Source organism: Mya arenaria, chromosome 13, assembly GCF_026914265.1.
Source record: "Mya arenaria isolate MELC-2E11 chromosome 13, ASM2691426v1".
NCBI classification, from domain to species: Eukaryota; Metazoa; Mollusca; class Bivalvia; order Myida; family Myidae; genus Mya; species Mya arenaria.
The window spans coordinates 48,613,363-48,635,537 of NC_069134.1; the positions used below are offsets into that span (position 1 = coordinate 48,613,363).

General features: G+C 36.4%; 1 protein-coding gene across 1 annotated transcript; it reads right to left on the minus strand.

Annotated features, from left to right (window-relative positions):
- Window positions 1-19,889: 19,889 nt before the first annotated feature.
- LOC128215326 (mucin-1-like) lies at window positions 19,890-21,452 on the minus strand. Its single transcript, XM_052922025.1, has one exon. The coding sequence runs from the start codon at window positions 21,450-21,452 to the stop codon at window positions 19,890-19,892; it is 1,563 nt and encodes a 520-aa protein (XP_052777985.1).
- Window positions 21,453-22,175: the final 723 nt, after the last annotated feature.

The window sequence follows — 22,175 nt, forward strand, 5'->3', positions numbered from 1 at the left end:
AAGTCAGTAAAATCCTCAATAAATTAGTTCAAATGATAGCTTCTTGCAGAGCTTTCAGCTGATAAGCCAGCGTTATCTCGATTCATCTGATATCGTATGTCTATCATGATTTATCTAGTTTACTTCGTCTCATATTTCATTCTTACAAACATAACATAATCTGTTCGTAAACGTCTTTCTGGAACTCTATCTACATTGAATTGATATATTTCCAGTTCGAACAAGGAACAGCATGAGTGTAGCCAGTTAGGAAGGGATACAATTGAACAAGTATAAGAGCCAGATTTATTTGTCCCTTGCATTGTCTCTGGCAGACTGTGTTCTAGGTTTCATTTGACCATCTTAAAGGGACTAGACACCAGATGATTTACAATAAAAAAGAATATTGTCAAAATCTTACATAAAATCGATGCCGCTATTGTGTACAACGCATTGAAATTTACTGACTGATGTATCATATCGCTTACGACACATGACTTTCGCAGTTTTTGCGTATTTTTCCAATTCGAAATTTTCTGGGGCTGTTCTAGATCCCAGTTAGTTTAAAAAAACATTGATATATGTATCTGTACAAATGACGTGATTTTCACACGCTAAATTTACACACTATATACTGGGAAACTAATCACGTGATTTTCACACGCTAAATATACACACTATAAACTGGGAAACCATTCTGCGCTAATTTTAAACGGGTACACTTAGCTGAGACAGCGACAAGATATTCTTTTAATCATGTATAATGATATATTATTGGCATCCTTCAAGCCCGCATTAACAATTCTAGTCTTGTTTTGAGGAAATAATTTATTTGCCGATTGTTGCACCATCTGGTGTCAAGTCCTTTTAACTCTGTTCGGGTTATGGTCAATGTTAAAGTTTTTGCACGACGATTCAGACGTCAATAACGACGTTGACGACGACGGCACCGAGGCTTCGAATCACAGACGAGAAACAATTTCCTGTTGAGTGACGAAATACTGATGTTGAGTTACTGATATAAAAGGATAAAATAACCGGCTATATTATTTCAGCAAAACCAATATTTCCTTTGCGGTACACGATTAATACACTTTATCATAACTGTGTAACCCATATTTATTAACGTCTTTTTTCCCATCTTTGATCATGGGCCCTAGCTAAGTCTGACTTGGACTGGGCAATACATATAACGTTTTTCATAACCGTGGATTTCAAAGACACAATTTAAGCATATTCAACTTCAACAATTTTTAGTTCTAATGATTTGCCTCACTTTCTTTCGTAATAACCCCCCCCCCCGTAAAATGTGCATTATACAAACCATGACATAGTTCCTTTAAACAATAGTTCTTTTCCATTCAAATAAAGATTTGTACCTTGTTTACGGATGTTTTCCGAAACCACCTGGAGCGAGCAGGGGTAAAAAATCTGTGTCGTTTTAAAATAGTCGCGGGTGCAGACGAAACCATTTTTTGCTTCATACTTAATCATTTACAATGGTAGTCCTGACTAATCATTACCTTATTCTCCCTGTTAGTGTTAGTGTAATGCAAATACCTCACGGAATGTCCATGGCATATAAATGCTTTTCAGGATTTTCCAGAGACATAATTATAATAACATGTTATGTGTTTTTTTCGTTGCAACATGGTTTTACAAGAACGTGTATTTTATCGTTTTCTCGAATTCTTGTGAAGAGGAGCGGTCGCTTAATTATTTGTTTTCTGCATTTCTCAGAAATAGGTGCTGTAATTCGGTCGAACGAAACATCAAATTGTTACGGCCTAATTTTGAAGTAGGAAAACTTGACTTAAACTGTTTCAGTTTTGTTTTGTTTCACTTAAACTTGTACTGAATGTTTTTTTAAGATCACAACTTACATTAGTAACATCTGGAACAATTTTAAACAGCCCCAGGAAAAAAATGCGCTTTGCTATTAAATCGTATTATTCTCAACTTTCGGTTGTGTCTCTGTCGCCATCCCTCATAAAACGCAATTAAAATGAATTATTTTGTCGGAACAAAATGTATTTAACAGATTAAAAAAAAAAACAGTATTTCATTTTCTTGCCAAAATCATGGGTTGAAATACCGTCTGCAAAGTTTGGCAGATTAACCCGTCGTACGTTAGTTTCAGTAATTTTGCATTAGACTTGAAAAGGGTTATATTTTTAATATTGCTATGTAATAGTAAGTGTTAATTTCTGGTCTTCTGAACGATTAAGTCGGCAGGCCGGGCGCAGCTGCGTGACGTCTTTTCGCGCAGACGACCAAAATGATATGCTAACTTTGTAAGTGTTGAGTGCGAAATGCCGCGTGAATGCCCTTATATTATTTTCCATACGAACCCATTGTCTATGTCCTTGAAGCACTGGGAACCAAGCGGATTTTTTTCTGCTTTGAAGAAGCGTTACAATTACTCCGCGCTCGAGTCAATCTCCGCACACATGTCGATTATATTAACCAATTGTAGAAGATAATCACGTATACACTGTATATGCAAGCGTCTTAAATCACACTCTGCACGTTTATAGGACTGATAAGACCCATGGGCAGAGTCATAGGGTTGACCGGCGGCACTACAGGTAGCACGCACGGATCCCATGTATGTATGTATACTTTTTCAAATAATCAATATTACTCACAGCTGGAGCCCTCAACAAATGAAGATATTTGCTCAGATATTGTCTTAGAAGACACCCGTTAGCAACGCGATATGCCAAAGAGTTTTTGTGTGATTGGTTGATCACATTATCACGTGATGTTACCAATATCTTTGATAAAGGTAAAACTATCCATCATATGTTTATCAGTCCTTCTGATTCTGATGGCAGTGGCGTCATTTCGAATGATTCAGAAGTTATGGACGATTTCCGAATCAAGAAATTCAAAACCAGAACCCTAAATAAGTCGAGGATTTAAGCCAAAGCTGCTGACAGAGTTGAAAACACTCAAAGATATCCTCAGTCTCAATTGAAGTACGAATTATAACACCTAACATTGGTTTCGAAGATTTTACTTATTTCCAGTTTTACCGTGTCTTCCAAGCGCCTCTTTATTTGTAAGTTTAAGGCTTTTCAGCCAATAACCCCACATAGTACCGAATCTGGACTCAAATTGCATTAAAACCTCAAATTTGGCAGTTCTACGAATCTTTGCACACATTTTGTGTTATCGCAGTCAAGTTTTCACCGATTTTGGACATTTCGCATGCTCGTAGAAGTTATATTTAACAAACGCAAGTGACTCTAGCACACAATTTTGATGGAATTGTAAAGGTAGAATTCTTTAGAAAGGCCCTTCATAAAAAGATTGCAACTTGAGCATATAGACCATGCCATAGATCGTTCCAAACCAGTAAAAGATGTTAGACGTCAATCGTGTAGGGTGGTTCTATGATTGATATAAACATATTAACTGAAACAAATGATGATATAAGCGATGCTACCCCAGGACAGTCATCAGTCTTGAGGCAAGATGTCCATCCAGTACGGTTAATGCATTTCCATATCAAGGCGTGAAGCTCCGAGTCCCAACAAGATCACCACATGGTTCATGGCGAACAGTGCAACTCAACACGGACTTAAACATGAAGCTGAAACGCGCTCATGGATTGAACGTGCAACAGGGAAGTTACTAAATCAGGAATAGTAATTGAATAGCATGGATTGAACATGCAACAGGGAAGCAGGTGTCTAAATCAGGAATAGTAATTGAACAGAAGCTATACTTTGCAGCCAGTCCAGATGGAATTGAAGATAAAACTAAAATGTCCAACAAAGTCATTGGCTGATTAATTTCTGGTGGGAAATATGATGTTGTGATAATAAGTGGTTTTTATATCCTGAACCCATGGAAGGAATGGCTTTAAAAAGTCATGCATTGACAAAAAGAGCTATGTGTAAATTCGTTGTTTGGACATGATACATAGGGTTTAATAATTAATGTGCCTTGTGATTATGCTTTTTTTGTAGCTGTCACACTTAAGAAAAATACGTAAATTTTATTTGAAACATTTACTGCATAGGAACCACAGGAACAAACGACTAAAAATCTCAAATATCTGTGACCAGTACCATCGTTATTGAAGAGGTACGGTTACAAAATGAAAGATTTTGTAAATGTATGAAAAAAAATTGACACAAATCAAGTTGCACTGTAGTATTATTGAATTTTCATTTGAACATTATTCATATAATGTTGATGGATACCTCTTGCTTTGGGGTTAATTCAATTATTAAGTCATCATATAATTTATTTCAATATAAACAATGAACTTTTCTGTTAAATTTGAAATTTTACATTATAAATGTAAAATAGATTCTTAATTGTATCAATTCCTGATTTGTTGTCCTATCTCCAGAGTAAAGTAATGGCCAAGTTTTGTGTTATGTAAATTCAGTGTAGACGTATGTTAGTTGTGTTTATACCAAGTTATTTTAAGTCGATTCTGTAGACAATGGCAAGTTCCAACACAATAATTTGGTATATATAAATGTATACATAAGTTCTCATTATCAGCAGTTTAGAACAGTTATCCAACACAATAATAGTGCACATGCATTTATGAACACATTTTTTCAGTATCCGTATGATATACTAGGTAAAATACTGCCATAGTAAAATTATACAGTTTTCAAACTAGTAGGCGAAAGGTATTTCATCTTTGATCAATGAGCTTTAATGATTGCAAAGGACAGAAATGACCCGCATGTTCTTGTCAATTGATTGTATGTTTACTGTAGTGTTCAGAGGACGTTGACTGTAGTACTAAACCGCCCTCCAACGCCATGGAAATTCAGTCCCAAGGCGTAACCTTATCAATACAGACAGTATAGACACTCTTAACTTCTAAAATAACTAAATGGAGCAAGCATTGTCAATAGGGTCATTATTAGTTCAGGCGAGCTTAAAATATTGCATCCGATTCAGAAAAAGTATTTTCTATGCTGAAATCTGAGGTAACACGCTGTGTAACCACCCTTCTGCTGCTTTTGGCATAGATGGGTGATCAAGTTTAATCAAATCTTGATTTCGTGTGCTCGTCTCCATCATCTCAGGGTGTCTTTGTGCTGATTCATTTGTGCATTCCACACCAGCCGGCTTAGAGTTGATATGTTTGTGAAGCCCATGTCCAAAGTCGGGAGCGGATTCTCAAAATAAATGGAAACAAGAAAGACCATTGATGCAAAGCATCAAAGGGCGCCGTTTAATAGTTTATGCATTTGTTATATGTTGAAAAACAAGGAATGTCAAGGCCAACAAGCATATTATGGTGCATTGAACCGCATCCATGAAATTCTCAAAATATTTGTAGTATTCTGCTTGACAACATAGGCAAAAGCATTGAAATTGAAGAGTTTTAAGTTGAACATTTCATTAGGGGTGTGGTACATTAATGAACACGACAGAATTAGGGTGCTTGTGCACTGTACTTTTTGTCATTGCCACCTACCCATATACCAAGTTTTATTTCAATACCATAAGTAGTTTAAAAGTAATGCTCTGGTCAAGAAAAAGCGGCAAAGGGCAATAATTATGTAATTAGCTGAAATACAGCTATAGTCATTGTGCACTGCACTTCCTCTCGTTGTGCTAAATACCATTGAATGATGTTTAATGAAATTCCAAAAAAAGAAGTTTTCTAGTTATGCCCGGACAGGAAAAGGTACAAAGGGAATAACTCTTGCAATACGCTGAAATAGAGTTATTGTTCATGTACACTACAGTTCTAATCATATTGGGGGAGGGGGCAACGTCACCATGCTGGAATGACAACTTGTAGGGAAGAATAAGTTTCCTCATTCATCATGAAGAAGTGATATGAAATAACAATTTATTTTTTTTGTAGTACTTTAATAAACATTATCATTTCGTCTGAAAGTTGCAAACATAAATAGAACATAATTTTTAAACTGTTATATAAAAAGTGAACATTGTTTACTAGATGAAATGCATTTATAACATAACATGCCTTGTCTTTAGCTGTTTAATAATACTAAAATGTAATGTAAAAATTGCATAAAAATCTGGTCAATGGAGTTATAACGTTAACTTCTTCATTTACATGGTAAAGAAGAGTTGAAAATGGATGTTTTTAGTTGATAATGATATTGACACAAAAACAGCATGTGTCTTATTGGACAATGGCAATTTTTAAATATGATAAAAATAACGCATTCAAACTGAATATGTATCAGACTATGTATGAAAGAAATAATACTGTTTCTTTTTTTCACAAAGGTTTTGAAATACAGCAATGCACATATAAGCATAAATAGGCCAAATATGCAAAAACAAAGTAAACAATGTGTGAAAGTGATACTGAACACGTAAAATAATATCTTTGTGCATTAAATGAATATATGCCAGAAAAGCAATACTAAATCAAGTCCAAAATGTATAATAACATGAAGAACACCCCTTTATGAATATCGTCATAACAAATCAGAGTACATGTAAACAATAATCATTTATATCATAAGTATCAAATGTGTCTAGTTTAAAGTGTGTTTTCATTTGCATTAAATAACATTGTAATATATACCAGAAAAGCAATTATAAAAATCCTTAAATGTATAAGAAACTGAAGACAATAAAGAATAACACCCATTTATGAATATCTCCAAAACAAATCAGAGGTCACCTAAACAATAATCATTCATATAATTAGTATCAAATGTGTCTAGTTTTTGTGTGTCTGTTCATTATCTTTAAATGAGCATCTTTAAAGTGAAACTCTTATTTGAAATCAATACATATAATTGTATTTATAACACACATCAAATTGACAGATAAAACAATAACTACTTACTAAATAATGCATTTACTGAAATATTGTTTACTGATAACAAGCTTTTGACCCTGTTTATAATAGCAGAAAGCATGACAAATATTAAATGATTGGTGATTGCTAAAAGATTTACTGTGGTCTACTATAGTATCACAAGGCAGAAATACCATGTTTTATGTTCATTCTTATTAATTAGCAAATTGAACTCAAGATCCTTCATTAGAAACATTGTTGTTGACATCTATCAACCCATTTTAAAAAAATCAAAACAATAATATTATTTGTGATAAGTCTTATTTGGGAGTAAGATAATAAATAATATTATTGTTTTGATCTTAAATACAATAGTGTGTGCTTTTCTTCACTTAAATATGTAACAATTCAATTCGACAAATGAGACAATTTTTATTAATTTAGAAAATAGAAGTAGTAATTGTACATAATACAAAACAACAACAAAAATTGACAAAGCTCAATATAACAGGAAATCTATATGAAAACACAAATCCTTAAAGGCTATAATTATTTAAACTGAATTAACTTCAGGTATAAGTAATACACACTTTTATAAAGCTCTTACCCACAACATAGTTATTATCATAGTACACTATGGGACTTTTATCCAAATGTTGAAGATTTTTTACCGTGAATTAAAAATATTTTGTCTATATTTGATTTTTTTTTCACATTATCAGAGATTATGAAATAAACACAACAGTTTCTGGTAAAAAAAAACTTCAGTTAACAGAAAACTTAAGTTCAACCGAACATATTATTGATACACATGGAAAAAAAAATCATTTTGATTGATCTTGTAAGTCTTCGGAACAGAGCAGTATTTCGATGTTTGAAAATATATAGCAGTTTTATAAATTCATAAAAAATAGTTAATAATAAGACAACCTGCTGAAATCATTTTAAATATTTTCTATGATGTCTAATGAACAATTTAAAAGACAATTTATGATAGTTTACCATCAGTTTTGAAGAAAATATACATAATGTCATGTAACTATACATTTTTATAACTAATAAAATGCTTAAAAATCAACCTTTTTCTTGTAAAAATTGATAAAGCTTAATTGGACTTATTCATAAAATGTAATCATTCAAATAAATGAATTTTATTTATGATACTAACTCGGAATTCAGATTTAAAAACAATGAATGTACTTTTAAATTAAAATATGTAAAGAAACAAGAACACTAAGTAGGCGGTAATGCCCCTCCAAAAATGTCAGAGTGAAAGTTCTCAACTAATGTCTTTTTAATATTATAACATGTAAACAGTCTCTGTGGGTAATCGATGTCTATTTGTTTATTTAGTCAATGGTATTCTAACATTTAGATTTTTTCACAATAATTCTTCACTCTTCAACATTTGAAGTTTGGTTTGTTCCCATGCGTTTGTACTTGTAGTGTGTGCACAGATGATAATTACTCAATGCTGAGTCAATGCTGATTTGGTTTTCATGCCCCTTCAGGTTCTTTACCCATCTAGAATGTTTAGTGCTGTAAAAGAAAAAAAAGTACTTTCTAACTAATTAGTATAGATAATAATACTGCCATACATATAGAAAATAAAATAAAACAGTTTAATATTTCTCGACATTATTTAAAAAGCAAAACAACAAGCTGATACATAGTCATGTATATAATATAAAGAAAATTACTAAATTTCTCAATAAAATTCATCATCATATTCACCACCACCACCACCACCACCACCACTACCATTGGATTACTGAATACAGTGAGTTTATAAAACAACAAACACCAACTCAAATATGTTTTATATGAAATACTCACATCATCTCTATCAGATGTGACTGCCTTGTGGATGACATGGATGTCAAATCTGTCTCAATGATCCAACAAAGTATTTAATGCAGGCTGGAATTCTTCATATAACCCCGATTTGTTGACTTAGTAATATTCAGTCATTTTCCTGCCTGAAAGAAATTAGACTTCTGATTATCAACCAACAGAAACTACAACCGTAAAAAACAAATGCACATGTATTAATTATACATTCTGCATTAATATCCGTTTTAGCCAAGAGTAAGGGTTGGTAGGCACACATGTGTAGTTGTTGTGCATATGGTTGATAATGATTCACAAATGTATGGCGTTCAACGAGACCTACACCAAGCAAACGAAGGTCGCTTGTATCCAAGCAGTCATGGCTTCCAGCCCGAAACCATGTACATCTTTTCTTACAGGTTTATTTTGAAAATATGCAGTTTGTAAACAAATAATGGGTATGTTCATGTATTATGGTATGTTAGAAATAGGTCACATACCAAAACACATCATTTTTAAACAAAATTTTAAGTCTAATATTTTTCTAAGATAAAACAATCAAATAAAACATTACATACTCATATCATATACATAAATGATGTACATAAGTACATTTAAAAATATGTAACATGTACATAATGCACCAGTCAATTGTAACCACGGCCCCCAGGCCTGGGGATATTCCGGGGATAGCCGGGAAATGGGCTGTGTTTTTACCTTTCAGGTGGCCTGCCGGGTGAATGCGGTGGTTTTGTCTTTGAGCAAAATATAGCAGGGCATATATGCCTTACCTAGGCTCCCTGGGGTACGGGGGCATATGGCCGGGATTTGACCATCAGTTCATCCCCACAGGACGAGGATTTTACCCGGAGTTGGCTGGACCCAAAGTCAAAGTCCCAGTTATTCCTCGACCGGGGGGGGGGGGGCGTGGTTACACATTGACTGGTGCATTATAAGTAGATGTAAAAATATTAACACGCTGTCTTAACATTTGGCAAATAAAAATGATTTAAGATTTCCAAAGATAAATTTAAAAACAAACATTTTTAAACACGTAAACGTACACAACTACTCAAGGATACGAATAGGCTTTTGATACGAATATCCCAGTTCCATGCTGATTGTTGACATTCGTTTTTTCGACAGAAAATCTTCTCCTACGCGTATAATTCACTTATAATCCATGTTTTACTGTAATGACTCAAATTGTTGCATGTATCGTAATCAACTGTCAGTGTGCACTTTTAGTGTTTACTTATTTTAAACGTATATTCATGAGAAAACATCACCTAGTTTCCAACTATTAAACGACAATGTAGAAATTCCATTATTGACCTATGAATAGCGGGAAAATACCTTCTGGTTATAAAAATAGCAATATCCGGATATGTGTAGTGTTCTAAAATAAAACAACTCGGGGGCAATCGTAATAAAATTTTACTAATGTCACCTTCAACACATTAACAAATAAAGTTAGGGGAACATTTAATTCCAATATCGATTAAATTAAAGAAAACAGCTTACCTCATGGTTTATCAATGCAGTAAACATAACAAAACAACATAAAACATAATTATTCCCATTCACATAAATACCGGTCTATACATTTTACATTTCATTCGGAACTCCTCCGAATGTTTATATTTCCGGCACATGATAATACAGGTAACCAATCGGAAAACGTAAACGAATCGGGAACAGTTATTAAACTTATTTGTCGTTCTTCCGATATAATGTTTTGAAGATAAATTGAAGACAATCTATTCAACCATAAATAGCATTGTTAACACCCATGCAATCGCCACCCATTTGCATTTTTTAATCATAATAAAATAACAGTAAAACCCAATTGTCAATCAACTTAAAAACCGCTCCTACCACTAACTAAAATAAATTCCCATTCCATAATAGGCGCGCACTTCAGTGTGGCGCCAACCAGACTGTGCCGAGAAAGCGGATACTTGCTGTATGAGGAAAACGTGTGGTACAGTTTATTCATAAATATTTCTACAATATAAAACGTAATGGATGTACTATCCGAATTACAAAATGTCCGAAGCGTTTTCGTTGTTTATCCAAGTTTGTTATCATTTCGTATGTCTATGCTTGCTTACATACAATAAAAGAATAAAACTAATTACGATTTCTGACCAAAGCCTAGATTATAATCCTTCCTAATAATCACTGTCATCCACTCACATTCTTCTGTAAACAATGTTATTTAAAAGTGGAAATGCTTGTGTGTGTCACAAACTGTTCTCGCTGACTGTTGGATAGTTTCTCTCTGCTGCCTTTGTATGGCTTACTTATTAGATTTTCTGTTCGTTTGTGTAAACATTTCGGACAAGGGAGATAATTCATACGCATTGTCTATATGTATACACTAAGGGGTCGGCACTGACGACATAGATTGCGAAAGAAAGACAATTTCAAGAACATTAATTGGCAAGTCATCGCATATTTATACCCAAATGGACTTCAATATTGCTCATCAAAAGCCTACCGCCCTTCAGTCGCATGCGTTCGCCACTATTTTGTAAAATGTTCACAAATTGGTGTTGACTCTCAATAATGTCATAATCACCGATGTTTCCATTATATTATTAAAGACTGGGATGAATTTGTCAATGTATTGTGCTCGTAGAGATTCTTTCCACCTAAACGGGGTATAGTTGGACAGATTTTGGTGTAGATCGACTCGGCTCAGGTCCATCTCCTTCCAGGTCAGCATTAAGTCTTACCCAACAAGTAAGAGGGAAATGGTCGGAAATGTCTAAAAACTCGACACATAAGTCCGTAATAAATTCAAATAGATTCGACGATGCAAGAAAATAATCTACAACACTTTTCCATTATTAGCAGTACACGTATAGTTACCAACTAAATATCTCGAAATCCGGCCATTTAGAATGTGTACATCTATTGTGCGGCATAGCTCAATAAGTGACTTGCCGTATTCATTGCATTGGGAGTCACAGTTTTGACGACGATAGTCGAAGATGTCACCAGGATATTGGACGTCATTTGTACACGTGATCTAGGTTGTCGTCTGGTATGAACGCCTGCATGTTTCCTGTTCTTGCATTTAAATCTCCCGCGACTATAAGAGATATATAATTTAAATCCGATAAAATACAATTAAGTTTCTCAGACAATATTTCAATACCGTTATTTGAGCTGTCTTCATATATTGGTGAGTGTTCTGGTGAAACATACGTAAAAATAGAACAATATGTTGATGCAATCTCCTTAACTGTTTATCAATGAAAAGAACTAAACATTTTTTGAACTCTCTGTAAATTCGTTTCACAACCCCAGGGTCACAAAGTTTGCTTCTTAACAAATGCAGTTACTTCCCCTGAACCGCGTGTGCCTTTCGATGACCTGGGACAGTCATAGTTGATATAGTTTGCTGACATCAAGTCAACAAATTCTTCATCCGCGGTCTGCCACGTTTCAAAAAATCCTACAATGTCATATTGGGTACAAAAAGCAAGAAACTCATCGTTTCCGTCGAATTTTCTCAAACCTTGTAGATTTAATGAACATGTGTTTAAAGACGACTGAATTTCAATGTTTGGGCCTCGGCCAATTTCCTATTTATCAACGGTAACCGGTGCCTTGTGCTCTTTGTCGTTCATGTAACGTACTCCGTCGACAACTAATAAGTCTTGTTTGAAATGTATATTTTACCGGAATCTCTTCACTCCTTAAAGAACGGAACTAAGTCCGTGCGTGCTCGGGAGTTTTTTTCTGTGAGATCTTCGCTTATTCTGAATGTCATTTCGTCGGAGCTCTTCCGTTTTGTTCTAAACGCCCTAAGAACAGTTTCCCTTTCGGCATAGTGCGAGAACTGTACAAGTACTGGCTTCAGTGAGGTTTTGCGTAGGGATTCTGTAAACGTTCTCGAAATGAGTAATTGATGGGCTGGTGTAGTTGGTATATAATGGCATATTTATACCATCTAAAAATCAATTAAAATGTATATCTTACCAAATTAGATCACTCACTGGACCTGCTACCGAAGGATCCGGTAACCAACCTGAGGATATCTGGATCGGTAACTTTATTTTGAATACATGCATTTGTTGTCATTTTGTTTTACATGCAAAACGTTGTTTTAATAAAAAAATTTATTATAACAAGTTATTCGTCATTTATTCTAAATAATTCAACATACATGTATTCTGAACGATCACTCAACCAAATGTTTATAGCGTGTTGCTGACATATTAATCTTAATAATGACTTAATATTTTACGTGACAAATTATTCGCCAACGCTGTCTTTGTCTAAAAATTGTTAATCCGAAATATCATTTATCCGAACTTTTTATTAGTTTTTCGACGACTTCGGATTAAAGGTGTTTAAATGTTTATTGTGACATCCGCTGACTGGTTGTTGCCGTAGTAGACACATACAATAGATATGATTGTACCGAACTGAACTGAACGGATCATATAGTGATCTCCGCCATGACCTGACGCCCAAGTAGGCTCAAATAACGGATATACTAAACCTGAGCTGAACATTATAACTGTTTTAGGCGATGTACAAAACAAGAGTTTCAAGAACTCTGTTTTGAACAAGGCACACCGGCATGACCTTGGACCCTAGCTTATACCAAGCCTTATCTGAACATATGGTGACCGCCGCCTACTGGTTGTCGCCCAAGTATACACATATTAGGGAAAATACTAGACCTGAACTGAATGTACTTAGGCCATAGCCCGGTGCCTTAGTAGGCACTTATATGGACATAAATATTTTGGGCATAGGCTGAAAATATAGTAGCCTCCGCCAGCTGGTTGTCCATCGAGTAGGCACATATGATGAACGTATTAGGCCTGAGCTGAACCTTTGAAGACCCCCGCCTGCTAGTTGTCGACCTAGTACTAGTAAGCACATAACAGGGACAATACTAGCCATGAGTTTAACATATAGTGACCTCTTCAAACTTTTAGGTAAATACTAGGGACGAGACCTCATCTGAACACCTTTTGTCTTCCGCCTACTGGTAGTCACTTTGATAATCATATGGCAGAGACATATTTGGTATAAGCTGAACATAAAGTGACATCCGCCTTCTGGTTGGTGCCCTAGTAGGCTCATAGTAGGGACAAACTAGACTTGAACTGAACATACACTCCTCAAAATAGTTTAAGGACCACTATTTCATACCATTATTTTGAAACAGTACACGTATTGATCATTTATCCATTAAAGTACAAGTATACATGGGTGTATAGGGTACATGTATAACACAGTTTATAAATGAATTGATGAAATTATAGCCCTTTAATTTTGTGGTCCTTAAATTATTTTGAGGAGTATATATTATGTCTGTGATTTGTTCAGGAATGAAAATACCTGTACCTACCTTTGACCGTAGGAAAAAGGATAACTCATTTAGATTAAAAATTATTGTACACGGGTTACGTCCCCTTGTCTTGTGCCAACTTTACAAATAAAGGGTTGTGTTGTCGAAAGCTTGCACAAACTCATCTAAAAGGATTTTCGGTTACAACTAGACAAAACAAGCTCATTCCTTTGAGCTGGCTGGTACAATCCCCTTTTATTGGACCCGGTAATTTCAAATGTCTACCTAAGAAGAGAAATATAGTTTTGGAACTCTAACTCTGCAGCACAGCCTCGGTCCCACCTGAGTGCTGATTTCTTTTTTTTAATTACAGTGTCATTTGTTGTATTAATGTTAATAAAGTGAATCATCGCAGTAGAATACCAATAAAATAAGAACTCTCAGCCTTCCAATAAGTGAACTTGGCTGCAAGCGAAGTGCACTTATTTACAAATAACTAAGAAATCACCTTAACATGCGTTTTTCCATTTAATCTTTTCAACACACACACAATGTTAGTCGTTTAGTGGTCTCGATAAATGTACAGCTTTATGTTCTATTCTTCAAAGGAAGAATGTCAATTTAGAACAATCTTGTAAATTATCTGATTCAGTGTGCATTGCCAAAATTGACATCATTACTATGTGCATTTAAAAAATGCATGTCATGAGTACGACAAAACTCTAAAAGAGATTTCCCAAGGTTATTGTATCCTTATTTGTCTTTGTTAATATGAAATAAGGCACTGCCTTAGACGGGCTCTAGGTATGTTATCAACTACAGGCAAAATTGATTTTATATGACATACTATGACTACGACCATTTAGATCAATTAGGTGCATCACAAGTAAGGTTAAGGCAATGCAAAGCAAATTTAATATTTTAATGTTTGAGAAAACACATAATTGCAAACACAATAAATATTCTTATTTACCTAATACCGAATATCATACAAGCAGTTACAGAACAAAAAATGATTCCTACATAACAAGGTAAACAAACCTTAACTTAAAAATTAATGATCACAGTTATCTGACAATCAACCTGTACTTTACTATTTTAATATGTAAAACAGCATTGTGTATATTTTAGATGTTTAAGGTTCTGCAAATAACCCCAAAAAATGGTTTGACCCCCTCAGCAGTTTGAAATGAATCTATTTTCCCTGTAGTTGACGTTGTTAGCACCATTTTATCATTGAATATAACAATGTATGCAGAAAGTATGAACATATTTAATTATTTAAAGTATGAGACTTTAAACTGAATTATAAACATTCAACAACAATACATCTATAACATTTAAAAAAAAACAAGCACATAGATTATTCAATAAAACATGAGTTATTGATATATATATATATATGTTGTAAACTGGTAATATACCCGGTATTCACAATATAGCAGTTTAACAGTTCACAACATAATCAGAACAAGAATCATGCAGAATGTACTATAATTATGCTTACATTAGCTCATTCATTAGCTCATTCAGTTTATAACTATATCCTTTGCAAATACACTTAATTGTTCAGAACGTACTAGGCTTAGTTTTAATTTTAACAACGCACGGTATTCTAGACAAAGTTAATTGCCCCCTTCCCTGGCAAGGGATTAGTGGCTTACTGACCAGATGACTGAAATAAACCATGATGTATTGATCTAGTGATAAGGGACAAATCAGCCCTGCATTTGTCAACAAATAAAGAAAAAAAAGACCAGCCCTCCCCTAAGCTTGTCTTTGAGCCCAGCTGGGAGGGGGGGGGGGGCTTCAGCCCTAAAGCCCAGGGCTGAATCATTGCCTTGGCTAGCAAAGTTAGTTCCAGCATTATATGGAGCGCTTTCACATTACTTTATACGACTCAAAAATGAACATCCAATAACTTATGTTTTTGTGCTTATATACAAATTTAACATGTATCTATGAAAATTGGAAATATAATGGAATCAGAACCTGGTTTTTAGCTAAAGAAGATATGCCATCATATGGTACAAAATCATGAAAGGTAATTCTACAATACTGACAAATAAATTTTTTGAAAGATGTTTACAACAATTTCAACAATTTATAATATGATGAGAAAGATTTGTAAAGGAAATAAAGATGTTCTACAAACACTTTCGAAAAAAAAACAACACTAGTGTTTAAATTAAGTTTTTTCATAAAATTTAACCACTTTCACATGTAAATCAAAATTAAAAAAGATATTTATTAGAGTTTATGATGCTCTTTTGAGAACTTTGAGATGCATATGCAATTCTTGTCTCTTAGTTTAAATGTTTTTGATGACGGTACTGAAGTCATCAATCCCAGATCCAATATGCACTCTGGTATACTAGGGTACTGAAGTGATCGGTCCCATATGCCAACTCTGGTATCCTGGATAAAACGTAACTTGTGAATACGGTACTGAAGAGATCAATCCCTGATGCGACTCTGGTATCCTGGATAAAACGTTACTGCTGAATACAGTACTGAAGTGATCAATCGCTGATGCGACTCTGGTATCCTGCGTTACTGGTGAATACGGTACTGAAGTGATCAATCGCTGATGCCACTCTAGTATCCTGCGTTACTGGTGAATACGGTACTCAAGTGATGGATCCCGATCTGAAACAGATTAACACCAAACTGAAGTAATACACAAGGGTCAATTTGTTCACACTGACACAGAGGAAGAGGCTATCACACTAACAAATGAAGTCACCTTTGTTAAAAGTATGTAAATATGGCCCAAGACCACAAATGTTTTTAGTATATGTTTCATATAAACACTAACCTGGCTTTTCTCTTCAAATCAGTCGTTGCATGAATTTTTTTTTTTTGCAATTTAAACATACTTCAAAATCCCTCGTTCAATTCAGGCTGTATGCAACACATACTGAAAGTTTGGCAATGATATCTTAAACACTTAAAGAATGAGTATTAGCACCTGTGGTGTTTTCTTAAAAGGCAGAATAGCCATTTCCATAAAATGGCAAGCCGCAAACATTTTAAGAGCCATTGTTTCCTCATGCATTGGAATAATCTGACCAGGTAAAGTTCTCCTTGTAACTTTCAATGATGTCTATAAAACAGCACCACAAAAATAGCCTGCCTACTCTTATAAGATTTTTTCTAAGCAAAATAAGTTTGTTTCACTTTATCGGCTTAGCGTTTTATATAACAAGAGCCGTCGTAAGACAGCGCGCTCGACTACGCCGCTTTGACTTAGAATACAATAACGATGTAATAATACCAAGTCTGGTCTCTTTATGTCAAACATAACTGAAATTATTCGATACATAAGGTGACTTTGATGCTGCCCTACCACCAGCCCGCCCAAACAATGACACAAGTCATTCAAATAACTTGAATTCCCATTATGAAAATGTGGTTAAGAATATACAAATATGTCTTTCAAAGGAAATAAAAAATAAATAAAAAATCAAAAAAAATCAAGGGCCATAATTTGTATTTAGGCTTAAAACGGAGTTATGTTTCTTGTTGTAAGATGGTCGTAAATAATTTTGAATTTTATTAAGTGCATTTAATGAACGGTAGTTTTTTTTATTAAAATCCCAACTTGCCCATAACTTTTACTTGCCTAAAACTTTAACCTAAGTCAATCAGGGGCCATTACTTGTATTAAGGATATGGGGTTATGTAACCTCATTGGGTGATGGTCCTGAACAATTATGTGAAGTATTAAGTCAATTGAATGAAGGGTATAGAAGTTATTAAACAATATCCCAACCTGCCCTTAAACTTTAACCTAAGTTCCATTGTCAATCAGGGGCCATAATTTGTATAAAAGATAATATGGAGTTATCTAACCTCATTATGTGATGGCTCTGAACATCTGTGTGAAGTATTAAGTCAATTGAATGAATGGTATTGGAGTTTTAAGTGAAAATCCCAACTTGCCCTAAAACTTTAACCTGCCCTAAAACTTTAACCTAAGTCAATCAGTGGCCATAACTTGTATTTAGGATAATATGGAGTTATGTAACCTCATTGTGTGATGGTCCTGAACAACTGTGTGAAGTATTAAGTCAATTGAACAAAGGATATAGAAGTTATTAATAAATATTCCAACTTGCCCTTAAACTTTAACCTAAGTTCCATAGTCAATCAGGGGTCATAATCTGTGTAAAGAATAATATGGAGTTATCGAACCTCATCATGTGATGGCCCTGAACAACTGTGTGAAGTATTAAGTCAATTGAATGTAGGGTATTGGACTTACAGGTGAAAATACAACTTCCCCTCAAACTTTAACCGGACGCCGACGCTGGGGCGAGTAGTATAGCCCACCTATTCTTCGAATAGTCGAGCTAAAATGACATAGCGCCAAACTGAAATCCATCAACTTGTCAAATTTATGCTTTTCTGGTCTAGTTCAGTGGAAATGTTCAGCTTAACAAAATAAATAATAAGTGATAATGTGTTTATAGACATTCTAAACACCACTATATGCCAAATTGATTGCTTCCGGGACAAATGGCGCAACAAAAGAAATGGCAAAAACACACCAAAACTGAAAGATTCATGACAACTGCTAGTATTTTCATGTATGAGGTGGCTACATGATGTAGAAAATGCAGCGATAGCATTAATTTGCCCTAGTTTAATTTTTTTCTCATTAAGTATCTGTTTTGAAGACTAGATTTGGCTTAAAATCAAGAGTATAGCACTAGTACTTGTTTGTGTGTAAATGATTCCAAAGAGTGAGATTTATAGCAAAGCAGGTGTAAATAAGCAACTTATAGACAATGGTAGAGTTGACTTACTTTATTCTTCTGAACTATTGGATTCAGAGCTGCATCTCCTGGATGCCAAGGGCGAAAAGCCGCAGCTACATGTAACTGGAGCTTATTGGGACAACATAATCTGCAAGCAAGACACAAAATCAGTGTTTGACACAGAATAAAAGTATCTGCTTCTACTGTTAAAGTATAAAAATGCCTGTAAACACTCATTTGAGGCATACACAACCTTTTATGTAGGCATTAATGTGATCATATGCAGAAAAGTTTATTAATTCAAAGATTTTCATGGCAAAATTATTAAATATATTAGTCTTTTGGACATTTTGCAATCAGTTTTTAACAACTCAAAGGTTAATGTCAACTAATTGAGTACCTGGATGCATTTTGAAAGCGTTGAAACCATACATACTTAGAATTATTTCCTACTTGGAGAGGATATTCCTTTCTCGGAAATCTTTGCCAAGAACCGGTATGGAATTCCATCACAAGACCACGTTTTGATCAGCATTGGTTCTTGTCCTTGAAAATACTTATGTGGCTTCAGCAACCAGGCTGGCTATAGAAATAAACAATACATAAGTGTTTTTAAAGCTGCACTCTCACAGATTGAACGTTTTGACAACATTTTATTAAACAATTGTCCTGAGATTCGATACATAAAAAATATTTTAGGTGCCAATCTGGTGTTTAATGCATAAAGGGAAAAGGTTCTAATCTCAATGAAACCGGATCACCTTTTTTCTTTTGCCTTCAGAAATGTCAAGTTTTTCAATGTATAAACTTCAAATAAATGAATATATTCATGAATGTTTGATAGTATGAATTAAAGAAAAGATGCAATATTTCTTTTGATAGGGATCTCATTGTGTTACTGTGATTGTTTAAGTGGATGGTTTTCTTGTTCATTAGCATATGCACACTATTTAAAATGAAAAATCATTCTGAATCTCATACATGTATGTGTAGTAAGTTTTGATACTTGTTTGCAATTATGTATGTTTGCTTAAAAGAGCCAAAATGTGCGAATAGATGCACAATACAGACCAAAGACCAATACAAGTCAGGAGTTTCATAAGAAAATAACCAAAAACGAGATGAAAGAAATTCAATTAGGAAAGAAACAAACAGTATATCAATGAGCTTATACGATCAAGAATAGCTGATATTTGGAACCTCCATATCAATAGTTAATGGTGTAGCGCTAATCCAATCGGAGCACAATATTGAAATAAACACTGAGCATGATGTCATAACAAGCAAATGTACCGCACCCTGCAGGGGAGGGGCGGTGGTTTAGTGTCGCGCCATGAACGGGCGTCGGCGTCGACGGTTTTGTACCGCACCCTGCAGGGGAGCGGCGGTGGTTTGGTGTCGCGCCATGAACGGGCGTCGACGGTTTTGTAACGCACCCTGCACGGGAGGGGCGGTGATTTGGTGTCGCGCCATGAACGGGCGTCGACGGTTTTGTACCGCACCCTGCAGAGGAGGAGCGGTGGTTTGGTGTCTCGCCATTAACGGGCGTCGACGGTTTTGTAACGCACCCTGCAGGGAAGCGGCGGTGGTTTGGTGTCGCGCCATTAACGGGCGTCGACGGTTTTGTATCGCACCCTGCAGGGGAGCGGCGGTGGTTTGGTGTCGCGCCATTAACGGGCGTCGACGGTTTTGTATCGCACCCTGCAGGGGAGCGGCGGTGGTTTGGTGTCGCGCCATTAACGGGCGTCGACGGTTTTGTATCGCACCCTGCAGGGAAGCGGCGGTGGTTTGGTGTCACGCCATTAACGGGCGTCGACGGTTTTGTACCACACCCTGCAGGGGAGGGGCGGTGGTTTGATGCCGCGCCATGAATGGGCGTCGACGGTTTTGTACCGCACCCTGCAGGGGAGCGGCGGTGGTTTGGTGTCGCGCCATGAACGGGCGTCGACGGTTTTGTACCGCGCACTGCAGGGGAGTGGCGTAGGTTTGGTGTCGCACCATTAACGGGCGTCGACGGTTTTGTACCGCACCCTGCAGGGGAGCGGCGGTGGTTTGGTGTCGTGCCTCGAACGGGCGTCGCCGGTTTTGTACCGCACCCTGCAGGGGAGCGGCGGTGGTTTGGTGTCGCGCCATGAACGGGTGTCGACGGTTTTGTACCGCACCCTGCAGGGGAGCGGCGGTGTTTTGGTGTCTCGCCATTAACGGGCGTCGACGGTTTTGTACCGCACCCTGCAGGGGAGTGGCGGTGGTTTGGTGTCGCGCCATCAACAGGCGTCGACGGTTTTGTACCGCAACCTGCAGGGGAGGGGCGGTGGTTTGGTGTCGCGCCATTAACGGGCGTCGACGGTTTTGTACCGCACCCTGCACGGGAGGGTCGGTGGTTTGGTGTCGCGCCATGAACGGGCGTCGACGGTTTTATACCGCACCCTGCAGGGGAGGGGCGGTGGTTTGGTGTCGCGCCATGAACGGGCGTCGACGGTTTTGTACCGCACCCTGCAGGGGAGGGACGGTGGTTTGGTGTCGCGTCATGAACGGGCGTCGTCGGTTTTGTACCGCACCCTGCAGGGGAGGGACGGTGGTTTGGTTTCGCGCCATGAACGGGCGTCGACGATTTCGTACCGCACACTTCAGGGGAGGGGCAGTGGTTTGGTGTCGCGCCATGAGCAGGGCAGCAACGGTTTTGTACTGCGACAATCATCAGCTGATGAGAATTGTCAAGCCCTCTGAAACAGACTGCTGCAGGCTCCGAGATGAGAGGAGTAGAAGGCCCCCATAAAATCAATGCCGGCATTTTACGAAAGGTGAGGAGTAGTAGGCCCCCGGAAATCAATGCCAGCAGTTTCACAGAGGTAAGGAGTTATATTGCCAAGGAAATATGCTGCATTCTCTTAGAGCTGACGAAAAGAAGACAACGAAAATCAGCAGTTGCAGACTAAAAAAGGAGAGGAGAATTAGGCTCCTGGAAATCAGTGCCTGCATTTTCCCAGAGCTAAGGAATTGTATGAGAGTGTTATAAACAACAACACCATACCAACATTATAAATTCTTGTTTCACCTCAGTGCAATGTTTGAAGAAACATCCACATTATTTAGATACTCTTACTTTTGTTTCAGGGGTTTATACCTTGTTACATGCAAGTAATGTTGATGTTATATATGTATTTGAATACAATGAACAAGAAACGCCGCAATGCGACGAAACCAGGTTTTTAATGATTGACAGAAGAACTTCAGCCTGTGTGTGTTTTTCTATTTTTAGTTACAGTGACATTGACCTTGACCCTAAGGACCCTTAACGCAATCCCATGAAAGGTACCAATAAACTCTGTATATAGACCAAATTTGGTCAAGATATGTCAACCCTTACTAAAGTTATTCAGTTTCAACTGTATTTCTTTTTTTAGTAACAGTGACCTTAACCTTGAACCTAGGGACCCTTTACGCAATCCCATGAAAGGTCTCTATAAACTCTTCCTATAGACCAAGTTTAGTCAAGATATGTCATCCCTAACTA